The 25,917-nt window shown below is 36.3% G+C and overlaps 2 protein-coding genes across 2 annotated transcripts; both read left to right on the forward strand.

The window, feature by feature from the left end:
• Nucleotides 1–92: 92 nt before the first annotated feature.
• Nucleotides 93–19,743, forward strand: LOC126819082 (G-protein coupled receptor-associated protein LMBRD2). The gene is made up of 13 exons (XM_050546921.2): nt 93–219; nt 1,916–2,154; nt 2,683–2,942; nt 5,457–5,624; nt 5,940–6,150; nt 7,622–7,696; nt 8,098–8,386; nt 10,479–10,660; nt 11,166–11,299; nt 12,577–12,685; nt 13,680–13,881; nt 14,430–14,555; nt 15,494–19,743. Exons 2-13 carry the CDS (start codon nt 1,981–1,983, stop codon nt 15,694–15,696), a joined length of 2,133 nt encoding a protein of 710 aa, XP_050402878.1. The 5' UTR covers nt 93–219; nt 1,916–1,980; the 3' UTR covers nt 15,697–19,743.
• A 2,460-nt stretch (nt 19,744–22,203) lies between these two features.
• LOC126819127 (chloride intracellular channel protein 4) lies at nt 22,204–24,223 on the forward strand. The gene is made up of 2 exons (XM_050547008.2): nt 22,204–22,298; nt 23,452–24,223. The coding sequence occupies exons 1-2, from the start codon at nt 22,258–22,260 to the stop codon at nt 24,173–24,175; spliced, it is 765 nt and encodes a 254-aa protein (XP_050402965.1). The 5' UTR covers nt 22,204–22,257; the 3' UTR covers nt 24,176–24,223.
• Nucleotides 24,224–25,917: the final 1,694 nt, after the last annotated feature.

Raw genomic sequence — 25,917 nt, forward strand, 5'->3', positions numbered from 1 at the left:
GTTCAGTGTTCACATTGCACCGCCATGTGAAACCGGAAATAACAAACAACAGCGCACGCCTATTAAAAGGGACAGATAACTCTGAAGGAATTGACGTAAGCGACTTTACTCGGCTGTCAATAATAATATGCAGAAAAAATATAAGATATTAGCCGATAAGGTTTGATGTAAAACAGATTTTATAGAATGGTATTTCTTGTAGATAGCACATTGGTTGTGGTATGTATTATATTTGGGTATTATCTGTTAATATAAGGTTTTAAAAATCCAAAACAAACAAAGACACCAAAGAAGTCTTCTTTTCAATTTTATAAAGTCATTTTTTATTTTTATTGTTTTATCTATCTCGAATTCGATCAGTGTTTATGCGATATGTGTGAACGGTCGCATATTGTTTTATTGTAATGAGCTGGTACAAATAACAATTGAGTTGTTGATGTGGATTTCGATTTGACAAGGGTGATTGAACCCTTTGATCTATCTATATATTTTGATTGATGCAGAAAAGATCGACACTATGTATGAGTATAGCTATAGTCTGGTTACAATTTATTTCAATAATCTGCTGCATATGCATTCGTTTCGGCTGCTGTTAGGTGCGGGGATGGGTGGTTGACTTTAATGCATGCACGTTAGATCATAGTTACTATACTTGTAATGTTAAACTGTGTGTTTAACGTTACAATTGATACAGTCTAAGACTCCTTACGCACATTCAAATAGGTTCAAACGCACAATTGTCAACACATATCATTACAGTTTGTATTGGAATATGTAATTCTATGACAAATAGTGAAGACTGGACCACTAAAATAGTTACCGAACAGTTTTTCTTTGTGGTTATGCGTTCTACATTTGCATAGCGATGTTTCTTGTAATGACATATTACGCAAGCCGCCATGACACCGGCCAGTTGAAATTTTGCGTAGCAGTTGGGTTTCATCAAATCATATAATTATGCGGTAAGGCTTCACCTTTTTCAATGGGAATTGATTTATTATATGTTAAGCTATGTGCAGTACTGTTTGGGTCTGTTTATGTGTAAATTAAGGGAGCTATAGGCCAGTAACCTTTTTGTAGTCATTTGACTAAAAAGCTTGCGCAAAGGAGCTCTGTAGGACGAGCCACTACTGTGGCTGGAGTAAGGCGGAAGACATCAGTAGTGGAACCATTTCTAGTTAGATCATTGAGTCAAGTGGTGTGGTTTCGATTCGCCTCTTGTAAGTGACAATTAGGAGTAGGATTGCCTGTCCAACTTCGTAGGTTTTCCCTGGGTCCTCCCGACATCCTCCCACTGCCAAAGACTCCTACATGTACGTGCAATTGATGCATTGAAATATAATTAAACCTTATGTTACTTCAAAAATAAACAGGGGAAATTAATCATAAAAGATACATTATGGGAGATTAGGTAAAGAGCTGGCAGTTCTCACTATAATTGTTAAAAACTAGATAATGTAAAGGGAATTTGCTGAAAATTTCAGTCAAAATGATCCAGTCCGAACCGATAATTTAGCGATTGAATTTTCTGCCTAGCCTCGATCATCATTACTAAAGTCAATACGATAAAAAAACATAGTCTTGATTATCCATTTCATGATTTAATCATGAATGAAAGTTGAGCATCAAATTGGATTTCAATGCAGTAAATATCGCAGGCTGGCGATGACATCAAGAGTTGATTATAGTCTGGATAAATTAATTAATATCTAATTAATAATTTAGATAACATTTCAGGCCTAAAGAAAGACCTGTAATAGGCAGATTTAGCTCTTGCATAATGTATGTTTAATATTATGGCATAATTATCAAAATGTTTTTATGGTGGGGCACATTATATCTGGATCTAAGCTAGTTATTGGGCATTTTGAATGGATCATCAATAACCACTGATTATATTTATTTTTAATTTTAGGAATGGTGACAGCAATCGTCTGTTTATTATTACATTGATTATTCTTACAACTATCAACTAGAAAAATGAGTGCAGGGCCTCTAGTTGTGGAGATCATCTGTACTTGTCTTTTGGCTGCGTTCATTCTTCATCGCTATGGTGACTTACGAAAACAACATATTTTGGTCACCTTGGCTACTTTCGTAGCATGGTATTTCTCATTCATGATCATCTTTATCTTGCCTATGGATGTGTCTTCGGTAAGCATCGTTGATTTTTTTATAATTTTATTATCTACCTAGATAATTAGAGATGCTACATTCACCATTTTTGCATGGACTTGATAATCTTTTTCTTGTAGTTCTTCATCTTCGTTTCGTTTTTTATAGATCAAAATTTTGTTTTACTTGTCTTTACTACACTAGGATCTGGAAGAGTTGTTATCATTGCCGTGTTCTGGATAATGTGAGGGATTAGCCAATGAAACGGTCTGTTACGGCAAGCTTTTGGTGTGAGGTGCGCTTAACTGTGGGTAATCCACAAGAAACATCAATGCTGATTGGTTAATCAAATGTCTGACGTCATAGGGTCAAAAGCCGCTCGTATGACCTCTGATCCGATGTCCCAAAACAACTGGTCAGATCTTTATGTAGTGTGGGCCATCGAAAGTATAAAAAACGAAACGAAATATAGATCTATATTTCAATCAGATTGCGACATGCATTTACCTGGACATAAGTCACCTATCACAGACTTTGTCAGACTAGCTATAAATATTATAATTTCAGACTTTCTATCGCCAATGTAAACGTGACAGCATGCCGTTAACAACAACAACTACCACAGCTAGTCTACCAGGTAACATGACATCATCAACTACTTCCACAACAACATCTAATACTAGTGATGATATCATTACTACAACTACATCATTTCATCCTATTCACATGCCACCTATGTTATGTGAAGAACCATTAAGTCATGTACCAGATAATGTTTTACCAGCGTTATGGAGAGTGGTATATTGGACGTCACAAGTTTTAACATGGTATGTTAAATATTGTCTTTGTCTGTTTTTATTCCTCACTTTTAAAGATTACTTCACAGTTTTTCTTTAATAAACTGTTTGTTTTCTCACTAAAAATATATTATGTTAGAGCTAACTATGCCTATTGCAGGTCTCTTTTTCTAGCTTCAAATGTTATATAGATTATCATTTAGACATTTATTCACTTGATAAACCTATAATCACCTCTCTAGATCGTCATTTGACTAAAGTTGTCAACATATTCATTTTTTATACGTCCACATTCATAATGTGAACGTATTATGCCGTCGCCCCTGTCTGTGTGTGTGTGTGTGTGTATGTATGTGTGTGTGTGTGTGTGTGTGTGTGTGTGTGTGTGTGTGTCTGTGGTTCGCCTACAGGGCGCAATTCTTCATGGATTTTCTTCAAACTTGGTATACTTATTCCTTATACCCCAAGGAAGATCCCTATTGTTTTTGGTGCATGCCCGACCCCCCGGGGCAGAGCCACGCCCATTTCTAGTATTTGTTTGTTTGTCGTCTACAGGCCACATTTCTTAACTAATAATCTTGAAACTTTGCATACACATTCTTTGTACCCTAAGGAACATCCCTATCGTTTGGGGTGCATGCCCAACCCCCAGGGGCAGAGCCACGCCCATTTTCTTTTCGTGTGTCTTTGTGTCGCCTACAGGGCGCAATTCTTACTGGATTTTCTTCAAACTTGGTATACTTATTCCTTATACCCCAAGGAAGATCCCTATTGTTTTTGGTGCATGCCCGACCCCCAGGGGCAGAGCCACGCCCATTTCTAGTATTTGTTTGTTTGTCGTCTACAGGCCACATTTCTTAACTTATAATCTTGCATACACATTCTTTGTACCCTAAGGAACATCCCTATCGTTTGGGGTACATGCCCAACCCCCAGGGGCAGAGCCACGCCCATTTCCCATTTTCTTTTCGTGTGTCTTTGTGTCGCCTACAGGGCGCAATTCTTACTGGATTTTCTTCAAACTTGTTATGTATTTAGCGTCTGAAGGCCACAGTTCTGAATGGATTATCTTGGAACTGAGTATACTTATTGCTTATACCCCAAGAACGGCAACTATTGATTTTGGTACATGGTTAATATTTTGTCTGTAAATAATCTACAGATTGCAATTATTAAAATATTTGGATCTAATTCAGTATGATCAATCATAGGGTTGTACCTATTTATATTGGCCCATTTCCAACCCCCAGGAGCAGAGCCACGCCCAATTTTTGTATTTTTTGTCTACAGGCTGGGATTCTGAATCTGAATGGATCATCTTGGAACTTGGCATATTTATTCCTTATACTGTAAAAATAGCAACTTTTTTATTTTGGTGCATGCCCTGACACCCAGGGGCGGTGTCACACCCACGTTTTGTTCAATTTAGTCTGTTAATTTGGCAAAACAAACCAGACGCCAAGCCTTCATTATTTTAAAAAGTACCATATGAATCAAAGCAGGAATGTGGACGTATATAGCAGCGATAGCGATGCTCTTGTTATTATTTATTTTTGAATTATTACATCAAGAATGACAAGCTCTTTATCTAAATCTTTAAACATACATTATGCAAGAGGTAAATCTGCCTATTGCAGATCTTTCTTTAGGCCAGAAATGTTATCTAAATTATTAATTAGACATTAATTAACTTATCCAGACCATAATCAACTCTCGATGCCATCGCTAGCCTGCGATATTTAACAGATTGGAATACATTTTTAGAAAAATAATTAAACATAAAAATGGATAATTGAGACTTTGGTTTTTTTTATTGTACCGACTTCAGCAATGATGATCGAGGCTAGCCTAGAATTCAAAAGCTAATATCTTGGTTCAAGGTGAAGCAATTTGAATGAAATTTTCAGTATATTTTTTTTTACGTTATCGTTTTTTTTACGAGAACTGTCAACTTTTTTATCTAATCTCCCATAATACCTCTTTAATACTAAGATGATGTGGTATATTGGACGTCAGATTATTTTGATATTTTCTAGAATAATATAGTCGATGCAAAACAGTAGGATGTTAAAGGTCACCGGAAAAGCATCAATTTTTTTTTAAATAATGCAAGTAATTATGTCAACATATCCTTTCCATAAGTATAACCCGAGCCCGAACGTCAATAATACCTGCAACAGGTAAATTTCAACATTAGTAATTTCCGCCGTTCTCCGTCGGTAGTCGGAACTTTCCGTCAATAAGCAATCCGTGACGTCATTTTAGTCCTTCTGCACATAGAAATATAGACTAGAATATGAGCAGAAGGACTAAAATGACGTCAAATTTACGGAAAGTTACGACTACCCACGGAGAATGGCGGAAATTGCTAACGTTGAAATTTACCTGTTGCAGGTAATATTGACATTCGGGTTCGTGTTATACTTATGGAAAGGATATGTTGACATAATTACTTGCATTATTTAAAAAATTTATGAACCTTTTCCGGTGACCTTTAAACCCCCTTTTCATTTGATTTTTGTTAACATGTAAATTATTTTGTAGGTTAGTTCTACCAATGATGCAGTCGTATTCTAATGCAGGTGATTTTACTGTATTAGGAAAGATTAAATCAGCTTTAATAGAGAATGCTATATTTTATGGAACATATTTATTGATATTTGGTATCTGTTTAATCTATGTTGCTGCTCGACCTGATCTGGATGTTGATGGGTAAGAAATATGTTTACGCTTTCATCCACTTTACTTTTATTTTATTGGTGCAGAAAAGTGGCACATTTTAAAAACCTTATTTTATTTATGGCATAATGTCGTTTCTTCATTAGCCCAGTGACAAGGAGTATGGTCGTCTGTCTTACCTCGTTCTGTTTTCTCTGGGTCCTCCGGTTTCCTCCCACTTCTAAAAACTCCCTACGCGCAAGCGAATTATTAAAATAAAATTAAACCATATGTTAGTCCCATTTCTCTCTCTCTCTGTTTTATAATTTTTATCTAATGAGGAATATTATTTGAAATCTATTTTTTTAGGGAGAAGTTAAAGGTTATTGGTGTGACAGCTAGTAATACGTGGGGTCTGTTTGTACTGGTGTTAATGTTAGGCTATGGTCTAGTTGAGGTCCCGAGAGCATTCTGGAACAGTTCTAAACGTGGTTATACTCTCTCTAGAACTCATTTTAAAATAGCCAAACTTTGTACAGAGAAAACAGAAGCTGAAGAGGCTTTAGAAGATGTTCTTGATGTGAGTAAAACACAGTATTTATACGTCTCAGCTGACGTGACGGAAAAACTCAAGCAGAAATGAATTCCGTTTTTTCCCAGTCTCCCCGTCCCTCTCCACCAGGGGACAGCGATGTGATATATACCTCATGCACGAATGTCTGAAAGAGTCCCATGCCTGTTTCCTTCATCTCCTCCCTTTATCATCCACCCTCTATCAAGGCGGGCAATGGCCACGTGATAACGCTTGAGCGCTTGCCTCTGTCAGACATCAACTGTCTTGAGGAATTCTACACATGAAAGGCAGGACACCTTATCCCTGTGTTTCTTTCAAACTTTGAGATTGGCATTATCTGTATAAGTTGAAATCATGTCATAAACAACTCAATCTGATTAAAATACAGATCTATATTTCGTTTCGTTTTTTTATACTTTCGATGGCCTACACTACTTGAAGACCTGGCAAGTTATAGCGATAGGTCACGTCAGGGGTCAAAAGACCGACTTTTGACCTATGATGTCAGACATTTGATTAACCAATCAGCATTGATGTTACTAGTGGATTACCCACAGTTCCGGGCAAAAAAGGTCAAACACTCAATTCGACAGACCATTTGATTGGCTGACTCCTCATTTCAAGCAGAACATGAGTTAAATAACAAGTCTTCCAGATCCAAGTGTAGTAAAGACAAGTAAAACGAAATTTTAAACTATAAAAACAAAACGAAATAGGATCTGTGTTTTAACCAGATTGTGAACAACTCTGAGATTAGCAGGGATGTGGACCTTGTCATTTGAACAAGGAGCCACGGTGGCTAGGTGGTTAAGACGCTGGCTCGCTAGCCTGGAGGTCGGGTGTTCGATCCCTGCATTGGCCGAGAAAGTTCATCCGGATTTTCCGGCGTGGTTCTCCCTTGTCAGTGATGCATCTTCATGTGTGTCTCATCGTTTGTCTCAATCATACCTCATGTTTTTACTCAATGTAAATAAAGTATTCTTAAAGATACATTATGGGAGATTCGATAACAAGTTGGCAGTTCTCACTATAATAATTAAAAACTAGATAATGTAAAGGCAATTTGCTGAAAATTTCATTCAAATTGATCCACGATGAACCGAGAACTAAGCAAATAAAATTTCTGCCTAGCCTCGGTCATCATTACTAAAGTCAGTACGTTAAACAGCATAGTCTCAATTATCCATTTAATCGAGAAGGAAAGTTATGCAGTAAATCGGATCACAATTCACTTAAGATCGCAGGCTAGCGATGCCATCTAGAGTTGATTATGGTCTGGATAAGTTAATTAATGTCTAATTAATAATTTAGATAACATTTTAGGCCTAAAGAAAGACCTGCAATAGACAGATTTAGCTCTTGCATAATGTATGTTTAAGAAGATGGCTAGAATATCATGATTCTTCTACTAGTTCTAGTATAAACAAAGATCTTTTCTGTTTGTGTTTTGGATATTTACCATGACTTTATATTGCAGGAGACTAAACGATTGGCTGAAAATATCAAATACAATCACCCACTACGTAAACATATGGACACCATACTTGCCAAGGTATTATGTTTTACTACTGTTTAAGGTATCTGACACTGATTTTATGTCTAGTAGTTCAGATGGGATGAAAAAAAAGAGGTCCACAAACCTCAGAAGTTTTCTCTGGGACCTACGGTTTCCTCCCTCTGTTAAAAGACCCCTATGCAAAAGCATATTATTAATATTGTAGCATATGTTAGTTCTGAAATAACCCTAGTTAAACCTCATTTTTCTCCATTCGAACAACTACATGTTGTTGTTGCCAAGCCCTCCATGCTGCACCAAAAGAAGGAACCATGCCGTAAAACTCCCATTGGACGTTCTCAGCCAATGCAGGGACCGAACGATTATGAAAAAAAAGGCTGTTATAACTCATTTCAGTTCACTTAAAATTATTTATATAATTTGTTGGTTTTCTTTAGTGTCCTGAATCGTTGCGTAATTCTGTACGTAATAAAATGGATGATTACGAAGATTACGAATCACCACAAGATTGTATATCGGAGAAAAACATGGTAAAATTACACAAGAAGGTTATGCAGAGTATTCAATTAGAGAAACGGACCCAGATACAATGGACCATGTTGATGGAGAAGGTCTTCGATGTAGAAGATACCATGAATAATGAAAGTAATCCAGATCGTTTATTCCGTCGTACATACAATACAGATTATAATCAGATTGTCCGGGCAATATATACACCTAGAGTTGGTGAGTTATTTATACTACAGGTTATATATACACCTAGAGTTGGTGAGTTATTTATACTACAGGTTATATATACACCTAGAGTTGGTGAGTTATTTATACTACAGGTTATATATACACCTAGAGTTGGTCAGTTATTTATACTACAGGTTATATATACACCTAGAGTTGGTCAGTTATTTATACTACAGGTTATATATACACCTAGAGTTATTGAGTGAAGTTATTTATACACAAACAATACAGATATAACGAGTAGATTTGGTACTTGTTTATCAAAATCTGAGTCAAATCTGTATCCATGGAAACAAAAACATTATTAAATCTGAGATATTTGGATTAACAAACAACATAGTTGCAATGTTTGATTCTAGCACGTTTCAATCTTTTGTTACTGGATGACCTGGCGCCTGGTACGTTCGGGCATTTTTATGCGCGAACTCTTAGTTTTTTTTTTACTGGCATGCGCACAGGTACTATTTCTTTTTCTTTTAACAAGTACCCAAATCGGGGATTTCGTGCGGAGGTAGTTCGGAGGTAAACAGTCTGTGAAGTACAACACTTGCCACTGTACCTGTGTATCGCTAATTATAAATCGAATGTGTGAAGACAGTTCATACATATCACTCAAAAAATTTTCAGTACAAACTCAGTTGATTCACGCTCGATTTGCTACTAAACAAACCCATCGGTTTATTTTCTCAACAGTGTGACCCGAAGTGACCGCGGATTTATTGACCTTGTATGAACTTATCCATAGCTATATCCTTACACCGAGAGAAATTATCTAGTCTCGGTGAAAAGATCCATGGTCATCTGGTAGAAAATTAGAAGCAAACTAACCTGCCGCACATGAGGAAGTCATTATACTAATAATAAAAGGCGAGACCTCTTTTTGCGGCGCAGGCTTATCACTGAGTAGTAAACCGTCCACAAACAATAATATAGGAAGCCTAGTGACGAGTGTAGTAAGTAGGCTATAGACTATAGGTTTGAGTCGAGATTACTCGCTTTCAGTTTACTCTGTTTTTGCGATAACCAATTATGTGAGAAATACCATACTGACATTCGGTTTTTAAAAGTTGTACGCCAACTAAATGCGTTTGTTAGATACTGACAGAGCAGCCCCGAGTCGAACAATCGCCGCCCGAGCTGTCTTCGTCAGCTAGTTTCACAATATCGTGCAATAGGTGTATTAATGTGATTTTTAGGTTTAACCCCGCAAACAATGCCAAAATAGTGTTTTCACTGCTTACAGAAAACTGAAATTTAAAAAAAAAATTTTTATGAGGGTGACCCTCCCACACACTCCCTATGCCTGGCACATACTGTCAACATTGTATATTTTTCCGTTTCCGCCCTTCCCCCCACAATATATATTTCACGGCTACGTTGCGACGGTACCAGCATCCCCAGTTGTTGACACCCATTACATCACTCCTGTGTAACAAATCATAAAGCTGTGGTGTTACGGTGGCGGCATAGTATTTCACCGTAACACCACAGCCACTCTAACCATTCATAATACATCTAACTATCCCTTTACAGCACTTCACTCCCTACACATTTCCCCTCCTCCTACTTTCCCAAACGTCAACAACACATCTCATACATCCAGTTCGCTGATTAACCCTTGTACCACGTCTACTGGATTGCAATTTCATCAGTTCAGAACATTACGAACTCACAATGGAGCATCCTCATGGAAAAGTAAAAGGGCTGTTAAAGGAAAGCCAGAAATACAAAGTTAGACAAAAAAATACACAAAAAATAATAGCAGTGTGCAAGAATAGAGGCTCTTGCGATAATACCTCAAATATTTAGTGGTAATGTGACAAAAATTATGTTTTTTTTGCATGAATCTTTTCAACTCGGCCTATTAAACAAATCATGTCTAGGTGTCAATCCTACCTCTCTAAAACCATTGAGTCTAGGTATAGTGTTCGTTAATGTCAATCCCTGCTGGTAGTAGTAGCAAATATAACCAAATTGTTAATTTTTCACACAACTCTTTACAATCCAGAATGGCTGATTTTTTAATGAATCAAGTTTTTTTCATCTTTTGTTTCAAATTGTGAATGCTTGTTATTTTCAGAATGGTATTGGAAGTGTAAAATCCGACCATGGTTTATGATGGGATTATCTATAATACTGATGGTATTTTCCTTCATGGTAGTATGGTCGGAATGTTTGTTTTTTATTAAAGATCCTATATTATCGTTGTTTGCTGTATTTATAGATTTAGCTCAGCATAATTATGATTATGTGTATATCGAGGTAGGTATTCAAATTAATATCGCTGAGCATTTGTATTTTCCGAGAATACCTGTATTCAAATTAATATTGCTGGTTGTCCATTGGATAAGGGGGGTTGGATGGCCGAATGGTTAGCACGTGCGTACTGTATCATAAAGTCTGTCATTGAGTCAACTGGCGCGGTTTCGATTCCCTGGTTGTACGTGACAAGGAGTAGGGTCGCCTGTCCAACCTCATGGGTTTTCTCCGGGTCATCCGGTTTCCTCCCACTGCTAAAGACCCCTACGCACAACTCTCTCTCTCTCTCTCTCTCTCTCTCTCGCACAACTCTCTCTCTCTGATTGGATAAACTTGTCAATATGTATAGACTTGTAAAATCGATACTATCGTAATCTCTTTTTTGTCAGATTATTTGATATATATTTTTGTCTGTTTTTTTTTTCCAGTTTGCATCGATATTAACGATATCCTATATATGTTTTGGAAGCACCTTGATATATATCTTTGTCTGTTTGTTTTTTTCCAGTTTGCATCGATATTAACGATATCCTATATATGTTTCTGTGCTTACTACAGTGTTTTCCAAATAAAGATCTTCAACTATTATTATATAGCACCTCATCATCAAACTAACGAACACAGCATCATATTTACTGGCATGTAAGTTCCATTTATTTCAGGGGTTTGGGTGGTCGAGTGGTCTGACATGTGCACGTGGACTGCAGATAGATCATACCGTCTGTCAAGCTAAGTGTTTAAGACGCTGGCTCGCTAGCCTGGAGGTCGGGTGTTCGATCCCTGCATTGGCCGAGAAAGTTTTCCGATGTGGTTTCCCCTTGTCGGTGGCGCTGGATGGAGGGCCTGACAAGGACAGCTGTCTAGTCGTTCGGATTGTACGAAAAACCGAGGTCCTGTGTGTACATTGACATGCACATAAAAGAACCATTGGCAGTTGGAATTCGATATAAGAATAGGCCATAGTTAAACCTACGTCTGTCATTGAGTTGAGTGGCGTGGTTTCGATTCCTCGTTTGTACCTGACAAGTTGTAGGGTTGCCTGTCCAACCTCATGAGTTTTCTCTGGGGTCTCCATTTTTTTTCCAGGACGAAATACCCTTACACACAAGTAAGTTATAGAAACGAAATTGAACCATATATTAGTCCTAAAATGACCTAGGTTGTTTTGAGTGGACGTTAAACCCCATCAATCTCACGTTGACAGTTGAAATTTGAAATAATTTTCAAGACATCGTCATGAAACTTTGTAAATACATCAACCTATTAGTAGTTGTGACTTTTGCTAATTAGATATTTCTAGGATTTAATATGTTATGTGTTTCCACACCCACTTTTTCTCTGTATATGAACAGATTTGGATCTGATTCTGAATGATCTAGCATAGGGTTGTACCTATTTATATTGGTCAATGTCCAACCCCCAGGGGCAGACCCACGCCCAATTTTTGTGTTTTTTGTCTAAAGGCAGGAATTCTAAATGAATCATCTTGGAACTTTACATATTTATTCCTTATACGGTAAAGATAGCAAATATTTATTTTGGTGCATGCCCCGACCCCCTGGGGCAGTATCACACCCACTTTTTATGTTAATATTTAGTCTCTAAATTGTCATATTACTGTCATTGCAACTCTTTCATATTTCATTCTCTTCATTTTAAAAAGTACCACATGAATCAAAGCAGGAATTTGGATGTAGTTCTCATTAGTTTACAAAGTGTGCAAGATTCTGATGACCAAGTCTATCATGGATTTATTAATAAATTTTCTGTTTCAATTGAAACCAATTTGACTTAATTATTGTGACATTTTGTCATTCAGGATGTTGTGTGTGAGACTTTTTGTTTATTTTATGCCAATTTGTCTTTCAGGATGTTGTGTGTGAGACTTTTTGTTTATTTTATGTCAATTTGTCTTTCAGGATGTTGTGTCGACTAACTCCTCCGATGTGTCTCAATTTTCTGGGACTGATTCACCTTGATAGTCATGTGACCAGTGAACAAAATAGAGAAGAAACATCCTATACTCAGGTAAACGTTCTAACGCCAAAAGTTATCGTCCAATTGTTTTAAAATTGATATATGTTGTTTACATTAGTGAGATGAAGAAGCCTATTTAATTTCAATAATTTCCATTTATGACGTCTAGAGTTATGGCCCTTGTTTCACTTTGTTGAACCTTGTGAACGCTCAAATGACAAATCCGATCTTTGTGAAATTTATATGCAATATTTAAATTAGGGAAACGAAGAAGCCTATTGAATTTCAGCAATTTCTGTTTATTACTTCTAGAGTTATGGCCCTTGTTTCACTTTGTTTAACCTTGTGAACGCTCTAACCCCAAAAGTTATCATCCTATCTTTCTGAAATTTATATGCATTTTTTAAATTAGTGAAACGAAGAAGGTTATTGAATTTTAGCAATTTCTGTTTATTATGTCTAGAGTTATGGCCCTTGTTTCTCTTTATTGAACTTTGTGAATGCTCTAACATCAAAAGTTATCTGCCGATCTGTATGAAATTTACATGCGTCATTTAAATCAGTAAAGAGAAGAATCCTATTGAATTTCAGCAATTTCCTTTTATTACTTCTAGAGTTATTGCCCTTGTTTCACTTTGTTCAACCTTGTTAATGCTCAATTGATGAAAGTTATCATCCGATATGTATGAAATTTATATGCATCATTTAAATTTGTGAAACGAAAAAGCCTGTCAAATTTTAACAATTTCTGTAGATTACTTCCAGAGTTGATACCCTTGTTTCAATTTGTAGAACCTTGTGAACCCTCAAACGGCAAAAATTATAATCTGATCTGTATGGAACTGTCTTGTAAAGGCCCCCAATTACCTACAAAGGATTAAATATGCGACAACCCTTGTCGACCACTGGGACGACTTAGATGCTGTGGGGCGTATGTTTCGTTGCCTGGCAACCTATCTTTGTTTTTCTATTACATACCATGTTTCATACTATACCATGCCTCATACCATACCATGTCTTATACTATTTTGTTTTTCTATTACAGATAATGGGCCATATGGATGTCATATCTATTATATCCGATGGGTTTAACATTTATTTTCCTATACTCATAGTTTTACTGTGTATCTGTACGTACTTTAGTCTCGGTAGTAGATGTTTAAGTTTTCTCGGATTTCAACAGTTCATCGGAGATGATGACATGACGCAGGAGTTGATGGATGAAGGAAAAGAGTTAGTTAAAAGAGGTTTGAAAATAAATATTTATTTTTATTGTGCAATCATGGAAATCAGATGTCTGTCACAATGTCAGGCACAAATTTAGGCTTTATAAGATACCGTCTTCTCCTGTCATTTTGTCTGGCACAGAATTGTCTTTTATTTGTGTTTTTGTCTAATATGTCAGATTGTGAGTTACTAGTTCATTATTTTTTCGTTTGGTATATTGTGAGTTACTAATTCGTGATTTCGTTGTCTTTTATATTGTGAGTTACTAGTTCATTATTTCCGGGCCTGGTGTTGTGAGTTACTAGTTCATTATTTCCAGGCCTTGTGTTGTGAGTTACTAGTTCATATTTCTAGGCCTGGTGTTGTGGGTTACTAGTTCACTTACATGTATAACAAAAAGTTTGTGAAAATGGCACAAAAAACTCCCATGTAGACGATGATGTGCACGTAAAAGAACCTTTGACAGTTAAAATTAGAAAAGAGTAGACAGGTTTAACATCTCCATTAACCTGGCTGGTGCAAAAAAATAGGATGTTAAACCCCATTTTATTTTGTTTACTTTCAACAGAAAGAAGAAGAATGGAGAGAAAAGCAGATGGTGATGCTCGTAGAAAAATGTGGAACGAAAGATTTGCAGATCGCGATAGTTCTTCTAAAGCATTTAAAGATATACCTAGTGGTGCTGAACGTAGAGGTAATACATGTATATATATTTATTTAGTCCATTCTCCGAATTCCGTCAATTTTACGTGACTTATACTCCCCCTTTGGCTGCAGTCTTGCTGTGTACCCTTTTGACTTCACAGTCTTCCAAATTCATTTTACATAGGATCCCAGTTTGAATCTGACTTATATGATTGCTATCAAAATAACAAGGGAGCCGCGGTGACACAGTGAGTAAGGTGCTGGCTCACTAACCAGGAGGTCCTGTGCTCGATCCTGGTTTTGGTTGAGAAAGTTTCTCAGTCTCTCCATATCAGTGGTTCTGGATCAAGGATTTGACAAAAAACTGAGGTCCATTGTATCCACGGGCCTGCCTGTAAAAGAATCCTCAACATTTGGAATTAGACGAAGAATAGGCTGAAACAACACTGCCTTGTCAAAATTTCCCTTAGTCAATGTTGCTTGGCATATGTCTGTCTTCATTGTCTGGTTCTGTTAGAAAAGGTCATCCCACCCAATTTCATTTCATTTCATTTTATCAGAATAATATAACATGACAAGTACAGCTGTTTAGTCCTTCGGATGGGATGAAAAAACCAAGGTCCCGTGTAAACATTGGCGTGCACATAAAAGATCCCTTGGCAGTTGGAATTCGATATAACAGTAGGCCATAGTGCCGCTGCCCAGGCAAAATTTCCTAATAGCACACTGTTTGGTTTATGCCCATCTTCATTAGCCCAGTCGGAGCAGAACAGTAGGATGTTAAACCCATTTCATTTCATTTAACTTGTTGAAAAGTTTAACACCTGTTGGAATTTGATATAAGAGTAGGCCATAGTGCCGCTGCCCAGACACACTGTTTGGCATATGCCTGTCTTCATTAACCCAGTCGGAGCAGAACTGTAGGAAGTTAAACCCCATTTCATTTCTATAACAGAGTGTTAATTCTTGTGTGTTTTGTTTATGTAGGTCTGTATACAGCGGCTAGAAGTCCGGACGATAACGATAGAACAGAATTATTACGTCAAGTGGAACCATTAGACTATAACGATAGTCATACGACTGATCCACTCGCGGACAATTCTACAGGTTACCAATCACAACCTCCGTCAAGATTTAACTTATCGCGACCATCAAACAAACCACCACGTGGAATATTTGATGACGTGTGAAACATACAAACGTAATGTTAAATATATTTACAATTGTTATAGTAATGAAATCCGCATAAAATTATCTATACAGGGTCTAATGATTGACTACAACCTTATTATGAATTATCCATATAAGGCAGATATCACAGTCTATTGACTACAACCTTATTATGAATTATCAATATAAGGCAGATATCACAGTCTATTGACTACAACCTTATTATGAATTATCAATATAAGGCAGATGTCACAGTCTATTGACTACAACCTTATTATGAATTGTCCATATAAGGCAGATGTCACAGTCTATTGACTACAACCTTGTTATAAATTGTCCATATAAGGCTAATATTAGAGTATAACCATGAACCTTTTAAATGTTGTATATTAAAGCTTAATTATAGATAGCACTAGGGAGGAACTTATTCACCCAAATTTAAAACTTAAAGATTTCAGCCTTTTCATTGGCCACAAGCAAAATCCTTGACCAATGAAATGGCTACATTATTAAAATGTATTTGTTTAAGTTTTAGTGAATTTGGCCCCTGATTGGGAGCCATGCTAGTCCTATAGTAAAACAGGGTCTTATAGTGGATCAACTTCTATTAAGGTCCCAATGTATATATAACGATAGAGAATATTGTGAGCAAAAGAAAAACGAAAGTAGGCAGTAAGCTTTTGTAATGGCAAATTGACAAAAGCAGCCCCATGTCATTATTGTGATGTGATAGTTTTAATATCTATAATACTCATACAATTATTATTATTATTATTAAATATATGTATTTTAAAATCTATATCATAGATAAAATTACAGGTATTTAGAACAAAATCATTCCAATTAATGTTATAATATTCTTATTAGCACAATCTGATTAAAACACAGATCCTATTTCGTTTCATTTTTTATAGTTCAAAATTTTGTTTTACTACACTAGTTGTAATATCAACTGGAACATTGTAATATTACTGGGAACATTGTAATATTACCAGGGACATTGTAATATTACCAGTAAGATTGTAATATTACCAGTAAGATTGTAATATTACCAGTAAGATTGTAATATTACCAGGAACTTTACCTGGAAACTTGTAATGTTACCATGAACATTGTGATATTATCAGGAACATTACACTGGAAGATTGTAATGTTACCAGGAAGATTGTAATATTACCAGGAAGATTGTAGAATTACCAGTAGTAAGATTGTAACATCACCAGTAAGATTGTAATATTACCAGTAAGATTGTAATATTACCAGTAAGATTGTAATATTACCAGTAAGATTGTAACATCATCAGTAAGATTGTAATATTACCAGTAAGATTGTAATATTACCAGTAAGATGGTAATATTACCAGTAACATTACCTGGAAACTTGTAATATCAACTGGAACATCATTGTAATATCAACTGGAACATCATTGTAATATTGCTGGGAACATTGTAATATACTAATGTCCAAAAGAAAGTATACACACTAAAAATATGACTAAGTTTTGTTTTAATCAAAAAAATGTGATAAAACTACACTGAACATGTCTCGTGCGTCCAAACTCAATATTTCCAAGCAAATAAACGGCAAAACAAATGGACATTGTACCCAAATACTGCATACAATGGAAAAACTACTTTGTTTGAAGCAGGACTAAATGCACAGTGTATACTTTCTTTTGGACATTAGTATATTACTAGTAAGATAGAAGTATTACCAGGGAAATTGTAATGTTACCAGGAACATTACCTGGAAGATTGTAATGTTACCAGGAACACAGAACTACTTAATGATCTTATTGTTCAGGAATCAGACCAATTGTAAATTATGTGGATTTTTACAAGATTGTTGTACGATAAACACTAAAATCATTGAATGAGCAAGAATTTAGTCACTTAGTTAATCAAAAGGATTAATGTGTTTTATTCAGTTAATATTTACTAATATAATACTTGCTGTTGTGATATTCAGTGTTGTGGATGTAATTGTTATTTAATCAGATTTCACTCAATTCTCAACTTAGATTAGATACAAACCTTATCATATAAACAATCTCCATATTGGAACGTTCATATACTTGACTAAGCATCAAATAACTGTTATAAATGAAAACATACAACACTAATAGATCAAATTCGTCAGTTTATATACATAATGTGTATTAGTTAGTTATGATTGTTAGTAATCAGGCAGTAGTCATTAAGTAAGTGTTTCAATAGTGATGGGTGTTATAAATAGTCATGCTTTTACACCAGTAGTGACATCTTTTACAGCTAGTTACACACCCGCTTATAATGACTACTGTATAATTTCTAACCACTTTCTTTACATATTAAACATTAGAATACTGACCACTTATATGATTTAATGACAAAAATTGTCATTACTAAAATGCCTAGCTTCATTAGTCAACAGTATCAGCTTACCAGTGTTATTCATCTTGGTAACATTTTGGGTCAAAAGACCCTGTTATCAAATGAGTGGGGATTTAACGGAATTTATATCCTAATTCTTACATGACATGACAGTGGCTGTTAATTAAAATAATTGCTGACTAATTTGATAAACTGGTGACTTGAGCAGGACTCAGGCTTTTTGAAGACTTGGGACTCGACCCGGTACTAAAGTCAGCAACTTGGACTCAAAGTGTCCAATATTTCATCTAGTATAAATAATGTACGATAGGCTTGTTGCCTGTGTACACCAATACCAATTATATGTGTGGGTTAATGGTCGAGAGCGAGACATTAAATAATATATTTAAACAACACGAGGGACCATTAAAGAACTTAAAATACAGACACTCAAACGTTACGCGAGTCCAAAATTTCAACTAGTATAAATAATCTACGCTTGGCACATTGCCCGTACCATTATTTGAAATAATGATATGCCAACATCAAAGGATGACATCACAACTGTAATTTATATGTAATTAATAATAATCGTCCAGTTTATGTAAATACTATTATTTATTGTGTGTTAAACGTTGAGAGAATAATCTTCGAAAGAATGTCCGAATAAATTAGTTGAGAGAATAATCTTCGAAAGAACACAAATAAATTAGTAGTTTTTTTTCCGTAAGTATGTATTAAAGTTTATTATTCTATCGAGGGGGGGGGGGGGTGTCTGTGTGTTGGATGGCTGAATGGTTAGCATGCGCGTGTTAAATTGAGTCAACTGGTGTGGTTTCAAATCCCCGGTTGTACGTAACAAAGAGTAGGGTCGCCTGTCCAACCTCGTGGGTTTTCTCCGGGTCCTCCGGTTTCCTCTTCATGGCTATAGACCCCTACGCACAAGCAAATTATTGAATTAAAATTAAAACTATATGTTAGTCCTGAAATGACCTAGTTTGTGTCGAGTGGACGTTTAACCCCATTTCTCTCATTATTATTCTATCTATTTACTAAACGCCTCTCAAAGATCAATCAAATTGTTGTATTATTGTATGTGTGCATTTATTTATCGTCTATATAAATTAATATTAAAGGGCATTTATGTAGAACAATTGCATTTCAATTTCCCCATCAATTACATAGATTGTTAGTTCTATATAGAATTATCTAATTGGTTGTGAAAAATGATAATGTCTGATAAAACTTGAAAGTTAAAGATACATTATGTAAGATTTAGAGAAAGAGCTAGCCATTCTTGCTATAATAGTTCGAAAAAAGATAATGTAAAATGAATAATTTGAAAATTTCATTCAAATTACTCTATTGCGAGCGAAGATATTAGCCTTTGAAGGTTTGACAAGGCGTGTGCAATAATTTCAACCACCGTACTGGTTGTTCGAAGCTATGTCTCGCTCCTCCATTTTTAGCTTAATTCAAAATATGGCTGAATTGTTCTAATCTATTTAATATCGGAGAAATCCGATGCCATCGAGAGTTGATTATGGTCTGAATAAGTTAATTAATGTCTAATTAATAGCTTAGATAACATTTCAGGCCTAAAGAAACACCTGCAATGGGCAGATTTAGCTCTTGCATAATGTATGTTTAACATTTATTGTATGTATAACTGTTATTATATTTATTATTGATGTTGTAATAAACACATTCCTCATCCATTATCTTAAGTTCTTAGCCCCAAAGGTTGGGTGGGGTGGGTGTGTTGTGTTGCCAAATGATTCAACGTATGCCTGTTAGTTTGCAAGGGGTGTCACTGAGTCAAATGACATGATACTCCTTCCTTGCTAAGGACAGCTGTCTAGTTGTTCGAATGGGACAAAAAACCGAGGTCCTGTGAACACATCGGCGTGCACATAAAAGATCCCTTGACAGTTGGAATTCGGTATTATAAGAGTCGGCCGTATTGCCGCTGTCTTGGCAAAATTTCCCTCATAGCACACTGTATGGCGTGAACCCATCTTCATTAGCCCAGTTCGGAGTAGGACGTTAAACCCCAGTTCATTTCCTTTCTTTCCTCGTGGGTTTTCTCCAGGTCCTGTTTCCTCCAACATGCAATGAATTATTGAAACAACAAATTAAACCATGTTTGTCCCAAAATAACCTAGTTTGTGTCAAGTGGATGTTAAACCCCATTTTTCTCTCTCTCTCCTCCAAGGTTGTTATAGACACATTCCTGATACAAGTTCTGAGGTATGAAATGGGGTTTAATGTCCTACTTTGCTTGGGTAGGGGGGGTTGGATCGCTGAATGGTTAGCGTGCGCGCGCTCTATCATAAAGTCCCGCAATGACCTAGTTTGTGTCGAGTGAACGTTAAACACCATTTCTCTCTCTCTCTTTTGCTTGGGTAGAGCATGCATACAATCAGTCTGTCATTGAGTCAAGTCAGAAATGGCTTTCCTCCCACTGCAAGAGACCACAGGCATGCAATCGAATTAAGATACCTACCATAGATTTTATTGAGTGGACGTTAAACCCCACGTCTCCCTTCTTGGCTTCAAATTTTTATTCAATAATTCAAGACAATAAGAAATGACATAAAATGAAAAGGGGCTTAAACTTATATATTTAACACCACCTGTGTAGAGCTGAAAAATTTGCCTGGACAGAAATGAAATGGGGTTTAACGTCCTACTGTTCTGCTCCGAACTGGGCTAATGAAGACGGGCATATGCCATACAGTGTGCTATGAGGGAAATTTTGCCCGGACAGCGGCACTACGGCCTACTCTTATATCGAATTCCAACTGTCAAGGGATCTTTTACGTGCACGCCAATGTGTACACAGGACCTTGGTTTTTCTTCCCATCCGAACGACTAGACAGCTGTCTTTTGCCTGGACAGTGGTATTTCCATCTAGGACTACTTTGCATCGAATTCCAACTACCCACCTATGTAAACGATGGCGGAATTCAAGCGGATACGGATTATAGAGGGGGGGTTGGATGGCCGAATGGTTAGCAGGTGCAAGCTGTAATATAAGGCCTGTCACTGCATCGAATTCCAACTGCCCACCTATGTAAACGATGGCGAAATTCAAGTGGACCGGATTATAGAGGGGGAGTTGGATGGCCGAATGGTTAGCACGTGCGCGCTGTATCATAAGGCCTGTCATTGAGTCAACTGGCATGGTTTCGAAACCCCAGTTGTACGTGACAAGGAGTAGGGTTGTCTGTCCAACCTCGTGGGTTTTCTCTGGGTCCTCCGGTTTCCTTCGGCTGCTAAAGACCCCTACGCGCAAGCGAATTATTGAAATAAAATTAAACCATGTTGGTCCCGAAATGACCTAGTGTGTGTCGAATGGACGTTAAACCCCATTTCTTTCTCTCTCTCACAGGTAAAAGAATTGCACAAATCTTCGAGGCGCTTGGTCAAAGCAGATTTGTGGACTTTTTAGGCATTCAGATATCGAAGAAATTATAAGGTTTCGTAGAAATACGATATTCATATGGGGATCAATGTACGTAATGACCTAAACAATTTAAAGAGTGTCTGTGTACCTACATGTATGGATAATTTCGAGGCCTGTGTACACTGGATCTTGTAATGATCAGGACACTGTTCCTCACCAGAACCCCCTTCTGCACACAGTGATCCTCCCACTTCATACATCGAGAATAAATCTCTATCCTGAATGGCCGCCATATCCAAAACATAGTCTATTGTTCTGTAATGCGGTTCTACATGTGAAGTCGTGGACGGATGCTTTTCATGTGGACGTATATTGTCGTCGCCCCTGTCTGTACGGACATCCACAATTGTTTGTGGACACTGACTTACTAGTTACTTTAGTAACGAAAATATGAGCAGGTAGGGCTCTCATATTTTCGTTACTAAAGTAACTATGGACTTACAGGTCACAATTTTTATCCGATTTCAAGGAAAATTGAAATATAGGTTTATCTCCCTAAGATCTTGGTTCCTTTCGATATTGGCATGTATCGAACCGTAACTTCTTGACACCTGTATTCGAGAAAGAAAAAAAAAGGTGGTGGGTGTAAGACAACTAATATGCTTCTCATCAAAACTTAAAAAAAAAAATTGATTTACAAGCCAAGTGTTCTGCAATGATGAGAAACTATTTTACAATGAACAGTGGTCTGTATCCATCTGTAAGCTCAGATTTATTTCCCCTGAATTAAGCAAATAATAAAGTGAAAGTGGTCTGAGTTGATGTGGAGTGTGCGAAGATTTGTGTTGAATGGCTATACAAGGTGCAGATGCAATACTGTTTGTCTTGTTGTTATAATTGTCATAATAAAATGTTATAATTTTATGTAAATGTTTTTATTGTATGCTGTCCTCAATGGATGTTTCGATACAATAAAATCTTAATCAACTGGATAGCCTACTACTGTCTAAAATAAAGATACTTGAATCTGATATCTCAGCAACAGCATTAATTTAAAAAAAAATAGATGCATGTTGAAAGATAGTTACTTTAGTTGAAAGATAGTTTATTAAAATATGGGTTTATATAAGTGCTGGGAACCACATTGTATTGTCGTGACTGTATCCTCCAGGTTTGAATATTTTAAAGATCATTTTTAAAGTAGCTAAGTCTCTAACTCAATATCATTCAAAATCTTCAACATTGAAAACACGATTTATTTGTCAAATTAAATCAACATTCATGTTGTGATCTTACCGGAAAAAGATGGGCTTTTGATATCCAATATTTGAGACAAAATAAACATTTTACCATTGGTACACGAATCGTGTACCGGACCATAATGCACTTCAGCCCCAGTTGTATCAAGTGACTTGAGGGACGAGGCTAGACACATTGCACCAAATCAAACGGCGTATGTAGACTGGAATAACCAGACGCTAGAAATTTGCACTTGCTTGAGACTGCTGGCTTATTTCGCCGAACAGAACTGATTTGAAATTGGAGTAAAAATGGAAACCATTGAATGTAAATCAGTTTATATACATTCATATTACAGTATTATATCGTTGCGACCCACTTTTGTCAAACTCTAGGTCCCAAATGTTAGCGATTTAGCTCCTTTAAACATAGGCCTATATTAAGCAAGTGCTAAATCTGTCTATTGCAGGTCTTTCTGTAGGCCTGAAATATTATCTAAATTATTAATTAGATATTAATTAACCTATCCAGACCATAATCAACTCTAGATGACATCGCTAGATCAGTGGATTATGAGCCAATTTACTGCATAACTTTCCTTCAGCTTAGTTCTTGGTTCAAATAGTGGATCAATTTGAATGAAATTTTCAGCAAATTGCCTTTACATTATCTAGTGTGTAACTATTATAGTGAGAACTGCCAACTCGTTATCGAATCTCCCATAATGTATCTTTAACTTGTTATTTCTTATCTAATAATTTATTTTGTATTTATAGATTGAAGTATACAGAATACAGATTCTCAACAACAGACATAAAGATGAGTCGTTTTGATCTTTATATTAAGGCAGGCAGAGATGGTAAATGTGTTGGAGATTGTCCATTTTCGCAGAGAGTAAACCTTTTCACACATTTTAAATGTCCTGAATCAACTTGTTGTATTAAAACTGTTAATGTCTTGGAGAAAACACCTGAATTCCTGCAACTGAATCCTGAAGGGAAGGTTCCAGTATTGGTGGATAAAGAAGCAGGTAACAAAGTTATAACAGATTCTAAAGATATCAATATCTATATCAACGATTTGTTTCCGCAACCAGATATGAAGATTGATTATGATGGTCCTGCCGTAGCTGCCACAAATGGTATTTTTGGTAAAATGGCAGCCTTACTGAAGAATTCTGATGCCTCAGCCATTCCTGCCTTGAGGGAGGAACTCACAGCAGAATTACAGAAATTTGAAGATTACTTAAAGAAGAGAGAAAACAAAACAAAATATTTGATCGAAGATAAAATGATGGAGATCGACTGTCAGTTATTACCTAAATTACATCATTTGCAGGTTGCTGGTAAATATTTTCAAAAATATGAAATTCCTCAAGAATATACGAATGTGTGGAATTATATCAAAAATGGAGAATCTACTGTGGAGTGGAAAGATACAGTTTGTACAGATGAAGACATTATATCTGGGTGGTCTCGACATAATATTGTTAAAGTGTAATTCTCTCTCTGATTGTTTTTATCAGAATATAAACTTTTTGATAACTTTTCTTTGACTTTACAATATTATGAAGACTTATATCGTCAGTGAAGTGTCAAAAGGGTGTATCTAAGAATTTCTAAAGTTAAGAAATAGAACCTTTTGCATTTCAAAATTTCCACAAATCAAGATACAATGTTTGGACACATGACACCCAGAACAGTTCCAATTGGCTTAGACAGAAATGTGCATATTAATTGGGAGATTTTAAAAATGCAAGAAAGTGTATTTGACTAATTTCCCGAGATACACCCTTTTGACACTTCACTAACGCTCATTAAAGTCTCTGATCACCAATTTGAGTGATTTTAAATCACTTGTAAAATACAATATTGTGAACTGTGAATCGCTTAAACAAATAACACTCCAAAAAATGGTTCAATTAAAATCTTTTGATGAGCCTATTTTAATACAGTCGTATCCAAGATGGAAGATTATCTACTAGTGATATTTTGATTTTGTTTTCTTAATTAATTTGAGTACATTTTAGCCTGGATTTGGTATTGTCCGAAAAATGCATATGATGATCAGCGGCCTAGATCTGGATCCGTATTCAATGGAAATCTTAAGTCTTATTTAGTCACTTACCGTAACTACTAGATTTCATTAATATACTCTTCAAAAAAAGTAGGGGATATTGAAATGCAAATACCTATGCAGGTTGTGGTATGATAAATAGTCATGGACACTTGACATGCTTTGAGAGTATGTTAACAGATGAGGAACTTATCGCCCCAACAGGACCACTGAGGTGCACATGCGACACGCAATAGCACCATACAAGTGGGAGGGGTTCATTGTCAAATTTGACACTTCAAGGAAGGGTTGATGAAAACTGCCGCGTGCTGGTTTATCTAGCCATGTTTGCTCTCCTATCAGTTCTTGCATAAGATTTACTGTTTAGCGTATTTTTGTTGCTTTAGTGTGTTATGTTTAATTTGATCTGGAGACGTGTTCGTCGACATCAACGTCAACCGACAACACTGCAAGAATTGGCCGTAGCACTGCAAGAGGAGTGGGTCAGATTGCCCCAAATCATGATTGGACGGTTGATTAGGAGCATGCCACGATGAATTGCTGAATGTCTGAGGATTGGTGGAGCAATTACTCATTATTAAGACAATAATCAAAAACGTCCATTTTCACTTTTGACGGTGTATCTCTTTGCAAGTGAAATGGGGCCGTCCGATAAGCCGCCCGTATGAACTGTTTATGTTCATGTGTAGGCAATTGGCCTGTTATTAACATACACTGGTTACCTCTAATAAAAACAGCAGTGCAATTCTGCCGTTTTGTATTGTTTCTGAATATCCCCTACTTTTTTTGAAGAGTATATATATACCTAACTTTATGCAATAGTCTAAGGGGTATTCAAAGGTAATGTTAAAGGGTAGGGCTGTGACGATACGCCAGGCATCACGATTCATAGTCTACGATACGATTAATATCGTGATATAGGAAATAAATTTTAAAAAATGCGGTTAAATTTTGACAGTCTTTCACTGTGAACATGAAGCAATATTGCTAGAATTCTTGCTCTTATTATTAATGGTGGCATTATATTTCATTAATTAATGTCTTTGGCCAATTGTACTAAATATGCACTAAAAAGATAAGTGACGGTTGACACATAAAAAGAGTTATAGAACCAAAACATAGCTGATTCTACGTGTCAACAAAATACATGTGATTGGAAATTAACC

Source organism: Patella vulgata, chromosome 4 (assembly GCF_932274485.2).
Source record: "Patella vulgata chromosome 4, xgPatVulg1.2, whole genome shotgun sequence".
NCBI classification, from domain to species: Eukaryota; Metazoa; Mollusca; class Gastropoda; family Patellidae; genus Patella; species Patella vulgata.

Bases quoted from the DNA above. Each gene is read 5' to 3' on its own strand.
- LOC126819127 (XM_050547008.2), top strand. From the start codon at position 22,258: ATGTGGAGTGTGCGAAGATTTGTGTTGAATGGCTATACAAG. The intron at 22,299-23,451 runs GTGCAGATGCAA...TTGTATTTATAG, and splicing joins GTGTTGAATGGCTATACAAG to ATTGAAGTATACAGAATACA.
- LOC126819082 (XM_050546921.2), top strand. From the start codon at position 1,981: ATGAGTGCAGGGCCTCTAGTTGTGGAGATCATCTGTACTTGTCTTTTG. The intron at 11,300-12,576 runs GTAAGTTCCATT...TTTGTCTTTCAG, and splicing joins AGCATCATATTTACTGGCAT to GATGTTGTGTCGACTAACTC. The intron at 13,882-14,429 runs GTTTGAAAATAA...TACTTTCAACAG, and splicing joins AAAAGAGTTAGTTAAAAGAG to AAAGAAGAAGAATGGAGAGA.